Source organism: Cynara cardunculus (genome assembly GCF_001531365.2).
Source record: "Cynara cardunculus var. scolymus isolate 2C chromosome LG 5, CcrdV1, whole genome shotgun sequence".
Lineage (NCBI taxonomy): Eukaryota > Viridiplantae > Streptophyta > Magnoliopsida > Asterales > Asteraceae > Cynara > Cynara cardunculus.
In genome coordinates this window covers 1,417,692-1,424,295 of record NC_037532.1, presented here as the reverse complement: position 1 = coordinate 1,424,295, position 6,604 = coordinate 1,417,692, and the positions used below count along the sequence as shown (strand labels likewise).

The 6,604-nt window shown below is 37.0% G+C and overlaps 1 protein-coding gene across 1 annotated transcript; it reads left to right on the top strand.

The window, feature by feature from the left end:
• Nucleotides 1-1,713: 1,713 nt before the first annotated feature.
• Nucleotides 1,714-6,160, top strand: LOC112511966 (50S ribosomal protein L24). The gene is made up of 6 exons (XM_025117724.1): nt 1,714-1,789; nt 3,059-3,129; nt 3,223-3,318; nt 4,499-4,602; nt 4,839-4,975; nt 5,690-6,160. Exons 2-6 carry the CDS (start codon nt 3,070-3,072, stop codon nt 5,770-5,772), a joined length of 480 nt encoding a protein of 159 aa, XP_024973492.1. The 5' UTR covers nt 1,714-1,789; nt 3,059-3,069; the 3' UTR covers nt 5,773-6,160.
• The last annotated feature ends 444 nt before the right edge of the window (nt 6,161-6,604 follow it).

Here is a 6,604-nt window from a genome sequence, read left to right as displayed (position 1 = left end):
TTGCATTAAAATTTTAATTCAAAATTGCCAAAATTATAAATTTCCTAATTTATCAATTGATTTGTGGTTAATATTAGTTCTCACAGTTACCACAAACTAATTTGTTCTCATTTGAATAGGCCCCTATATATACATATATATATACATATATATACATATATATATACATATATATATATATATATATATATATTCAGACTAATTGATTGTTTTGGCCATAATATACATAAAAACATAATTATCTTATAGCATTTCAAAACACTGTTGTGTGTGATTCCTCGGTCTTGGTCAAAGGCCCACACACAGGTACAAAAATATCAGTGGTCGTCATTTCATATCAATCCAATTATTCTATTGCAACATTTGTCAAGTTTTCAAGATTTTAGGACCATCTTGAAGTGAAAGATTMTGACTTTTTGTGTTTATCACCAGTTACCTTCATGCATCAATGTCTAGACTATTAAAYTATACGGGATAATTTATAAATGTCAAATCTATTCATATTTGGGGGACCATCGAGTCATGAAATGATGATTCCCTACATTGATCAATTCCACAGCTTTAAACAAGCGTGAAACAAAACTATTTTGTCTTTTAAGCTCGATCGTTAAGGTCACTGTATTGTATCATATATGTGAACTAGAAAACATCGCGTGCTTGAAAAAAGGTACATTTGACGTCCTCTTGACAAATACCCGGAGTTTTTATGCATCCTTAAAAGTCGATAATTGCGTTTGATGTCAGGTTTACTAACTTAAGTTTGTATTATCATAACATGTATGATTTTTATTTGTACATGCATGTGTTTGCCCARATGAATGTATAGATTCCACCTTCGCTATACAACATCCACCATGTTTACAATCGTTTGTAGGACCATTTTGTTAKAATTTTATCTGTATTAAGTTTTTCTACAGGGCAGTACTCATACCGACTATATTGTATGGTCCTAAGTGATGGGTGTTAAGGAATGCCCATGAACAGAAGATGGAAGTTGTATAAATGAAGATGCTTGAACGAAAYTSTGRTAAAACAATGCTTGATAGGATGCCRAAAGAAGTCTTMTCAACGGTATTGGGAGTTCCACYTATCACAAACAAGTCGAGGATAATTTGGTCACGTTATGACAGATTTAGTAAAGATGCTAGAAAGGGTGACAATTGAAGGAGACAGATGAGGGGTAGATCGAGGAGGACTCGAGATGAACAACTCAGCTTCAACATGGCCGTTTTTAGATATTTATATAAATATCATCGATTATCGGGATTCCAATTATACTGACACCCTCATGGACATTATCACATATAAATGCTAAGAAATCAAGCCTTAATCAATCCCGTCATGACGATGAAAGGAGTAACTAATTTAGCCAATCCAATCTTATATAAGATCCACGTAACCAGTCCCATAAGCATGCGTGAGTTTGGACTGATCTAATCCTATTCATATCAACTACAAATTTCTTATTTAAAACATAACGATTTGTATTTCGTTACCCAACACTTTTCTTTTCTTAAAATTTCTGACCGCTTAATCGAGCTTTTTTACAATCGGGCTTAACCGATCTTCATAGATCTCGGGCTTTTCTTAACCGGCCCGAAATCCAAAACCACAATCCTTCGGATTTGGGCCGGGCTCAATTGCTTTTAGTAATGGGTTGGGCCTATTTGAGAAACAAAAAGCCTTTGTCCTATTCCGTCTTCCCCCAAATCGCTGATCGACGACCAGCCGCTCACAGCTCACTCCGACGCGGTTGCTACGACGTGGGACTCTCGTTTTCCTGCTTCAGGTACGACTAGGGTTTCCAAATTCCAATTAAATTTGTCGAAATTAGTTAAGTTTCGGATTAGAATCGTTTAGGGTTTCAAACTGTTTTCATGTTCATCGAGATCTGTAGAATCCTTAATAATCCTCTGTCTGACATGATTTGGTGCTTTGTATTTTTCATCTTCTGTCTGACATGATTTAATTTGATGCAATTTGAAGAAATGGTGGTGGTTATCAGTTTTTGAATTCTATAATCTATAATTAGGTCATTAGCACGTTTGTTCATATGATTGCATACTTCATTAGTTTCTGTGTGGATTGTGTTACACTGCTAATTGTATTGTTTGGATCATTGACTGTGATTTTTGTTATGCTGTTTGTTCCTTTATTTGTTCTACATATTGTTCAACAATTTTGTCATTTTTGAAGTTTTAACATTTAAATTTTAAACAATAGAACCATTAAAATCTTACTGAAATTGAACCTTGAATCCACTTGATCCTATGAATCCACTTGATCCTAAAACCTGATTGAGAACCATGATTATGCCACTAGAAAAGAACAACCAATGGTACATAGGTTACCTCTTACCCTCCAAGAAATTGAACCAGCTCATTTGGTAAGTTGGGCTAGTGGTAGGGGTGTTCAAAAAACTTTTGGACCACTCAATCCTGTCAAACCAAGTCAAAGCGGACCGTTTTTGGCGGTTTGAGCGGTCTGGTGGTCCGGTCCGGTCTGAAAAATAGCCAAACTGCTCGGTATGGTCTGGTCTGCGGTTTGAACGTTTCTTTGAGCGGTCTGGACCAAACCGACCACCAAAATACACATGTATTAGTTATATTTACTTTTCATTGTAGGCTTAACTTTTATGTTCTTAGTTTTCATTTCTCAATTGACCGCGTTATCTTTCTTTTGTAATTTTGTATACTATTTTTTTAAAATAATGCTATATTGGTAGAAATTTCATTTTGGATATAGATGTTTTGTTTTTTCTTGTTTAGAACCTATAAGAAGAGGCACAAACTGCCTAAACCGGTCGGACCAGACCATCTTTTTGTGGTCCAATTTAGCCAGTTTGCTCAATTGTGGCCAATTTGCTCGGTTTGGAAAATTTCTAAACCGCCCAAACCGGACCGCAAACACCTCTAGCTAGTGGTACATGGGTTACCGGTAGAGCCCAGCCTCCCACAAGGTAGAGACACGTATGCAAAGTGCAATTTGATGTTAATGGGATTAAATTTTGTTATATTAACTTAAATTTGATCTTCTTAAATGTTGTTTTACATTTCAGATTGGCACATAATGGGATGGAAAGCAGCTCAAAAACTGATACATCACTGGAAAATTTTAAGAGGAGATAATGTAAAAAAGAAATATTGTTTTTTTCACATTAAAACTTTGCAGGTTCAATTATGCTCTTTTGCTGATGTTTAAATTATAATCTTTTTATTGCAGGTGATGATTATTAGGGGAAAAGATAAGGGTGCAACTGGCACTATTAAACGCGTCATTCGTTCTCAAAATCGTGTTATTGTTGAGGGAAAGAACTTGGTGAGATTACTCTCCCCATCTCACTGTTTTATCTAGGCATGAGAATGGGGCGGGACCCCAATTCCCATTTCTGTCTGCAACGGGAATCCGGGATTTCTTTTTTTTCATTTATGTGAGATATTTTAAATCAAACGTGTTAAACACCATATTGAATCCATAGTGGTCCATGTTTAGAACTCACATATTTCCAATTTTGCTTTTATGGAGTATGAAATGTTCATATGTTAACAAAATCACAACATCATACGTAATTGTTTGACGAAAAGCTTTCGACTCGCCATGTTTTTTTTATCTGAAAAAGGTAAAACAAGTTAGAGAAGATGTATATTTGAAGAAAAGTCAAAATACTCTTTCTAAATTTAAAAGATACTAAATCTAATTCTTTATAAATAATATATTTAATAATAAATATACAATATATTTAATATACGGGGTGGGTTGAGAGATCATGTTACCCTGCCCTGTTCCCATGCCTGTTTTGCTGGGAATCCCGTCCCCGGGGGGGGGGGGGGGGGGGGGGTATAGCAGGTTCCTCAATGGGGCGGGTTTCATTCTCATGCCTAGTTTTATCTTTGTTTTATAAATTTGTTGCATGTAATGGGAACTACAATAGGTCTAATTTGTCAACTGGTGTATCCGAAATGTATAATTCATGATTGAGTTTGTACTTGAAATTGTTTGAACACTATCAAGATAAGCAATGGGTGTGGCAGCAGTATAGTTAGACACGGTTTCCTGTCATGAAACTCTTAAGGCCCGTTAATTATGTATTTATTGGTGAACACGGTTCATATGTGGACCCTGAGGATGCATATGGTATGCCGGACTGGTATATGGGATGGGATAGAACCAAAACTTGTTCTTCCACATTTCGTGGGACAATTAGAACGGGACAGGCCAGGACCGATTGAGACAAAAACTGCATTTTTTCTGTCTCACCAAAATAGATGGAACAGAAATCAGGGAGATGTGACAATATTGGCAAATTACTAAATTACCCATGTCAAATTAAGCCTTAAAAGCTTGCACAATTCTTTCACCCGCCTACTCAACTCTTGCCTGTCCAGTCTCATCTGCGTACCAAACACACCCCGGAAGTCTTTTGATGTCCAAATCTTGTTTTATGCATCATCGACCTTTCTGGTTTCATATTTACTCATTCTGGATAAAATACTTGCAGGTAAAGAAGCATATAAAGCAAGGCCAAGGCCATGAAGGCGGGATTTTTACGGTAGAAGCCCCTCTTCATGTCTCGAATGTTCAAATTGTTGATCCAGTGACAAGGTATGTATGCTTTAGCGAAAACAAGGCTTCATTCTTCATTGCATTTCACTCATGCTTCAATAAGATTAACCAAAACCAAACCAAACGAACCCAATGAATCCCACATGAAGTGGGTCGGGGGTAAAATGTACCCAGCCTTTCCTCAATCCCGAGGGGTAAAAAGACTGATTCCGTGAAGACTCCCAGCTTGCTCATGCTTCATTTAATAAGATGCTTGTTGAAATGCTCTTTTTCAGGCAGCCGTGTAAGGTTGGAACTCGGTATCAAGAAGACGGTACTAAAGTAAGAGTTTCAAGAGGTATAGGGGCATCAGGGACCATAATTCCTCGTCCCGAGATTTTGAAGATAAGGGTGACTCCACGTCCAACAACTGGTAATGTCTTATATCTGTGTGTACTTAATGCTTCATAGACGTTATACTATTGAAATTAAGAGTTTTATGCAAATGTTTTTAAAGATAGCTAGTTGTGGACCCATGCTATAGAGATGGCCAAAAACCGCTCCTGAGCTGAGCCAGGCTGGGCCCAAATCTGTCCCGGTCCGAGATTTTTCTCCTGTAACCGGTCCCATGGTAACTGTTTCTAGTCCCAGTCCCGACCAAAAACACCCAGCCCGTTCTCCATGTACAAAGCCCGGTCCATAGAACCAGTCCTGGACTCCCGGTTCCTAGAACCGGTCGCGGTTCTAAGCGGGTCCCATTTTGGCCATCTCTACCATGTGATAGGGATGTAAATTGGGGTAGAGGTCAGATCTGCTGATGCCTTACTAGAGATGCACAAAAAAACTCGATCCAAAGACAGGCCTGAAAAAGCTCGGCCTGTCAATGCCAGGCTCATGCTAGCCCCTAAAGCCTGATGAGGCCTAATTTTTTTTCTGAAAAGGCCCGGATAGGCCTGAAAAAGCCCTAGCGGGGACTTCTTTTACAACCAAATCCCGGGACTGAAAAAGCCCAGACTTATTTTTTGCTTTCTGAACACGGGATCTAAAGGCCTGGGACCAGACCCGAAAAGCCAGGGCGTTGTGCGTCTCTACATCTTACCCTCACCTACGTCTTACACATAATTTTTTCGTTTTATCCTTGCAACAGCTGGTCCGAAAGATACTCCTATAGAACTGGTGCACGAGAAAACATACGATGCTAAAACCGGGAAGGGGATGCCGGATCTTTAATCAAACGCCTTTTGACCATTATTGGGCTTGTTTTCTATTCTTACTCCATTAGCCGTGTTTCTTGAGGTCTGGTTCATTCGTCAAACATGTTAACGAATGCTTATCCGAATAGATTTTCAGACCCATTTTCGTATTCCTTTTAGCTAGCAAGGCAGTGGTGATTGAGGCTTTCGTACTTGTGTCATAACAATCCGTTGCAGAAAGTTTTCGACAAAGCGTGTTTGAACATCGTCTAGTGAAATTATAAGGACCGGTCGGCCATTTGCAGAATTTTTTTAGCCGCGATCGCTTAAATCTTGCATGAAATGTGGTTTTTTTATGAAAAACATTCGATGATTGTTGCAGAAATTTTATGTTTAAACGAAAGAAAACGTAAAATATAAGGTTTCGTTTCTTTATTTTATTTTAAGTTTTATTCACGACACTTTCTTTTTTAGTTTTACTAGAAGGGTATTCGCGTAATGCAACGAAATACATACTGATTTTAATGTCTCGCTTTCATTCTATCCTCTGTCGATGTTATAAACAGTTTTATTTGGTTTTAACAAAAACGATAATGTTTTTATTTTTAAATAAAATATAAATTTGAAGATATCTTAAAAATTTTAAAAAATATATTGATATTAGTATTAAGTTAACTATTTAAAAGTTTTTTTTCGCTGTGTAATTTTTTTAATTTAATTTAGGTTCAATAAGAAAGTAATTTCTTTTTGATTTAGTAATATTAGAAGAGTACTTTTGCAATGCAGCAAGATACATTTCGATTTTAATGTTCTATTTTATTATTTGTTTCTGTCGATGTTATAATACGATTTTATATGTTTTTAAAAAA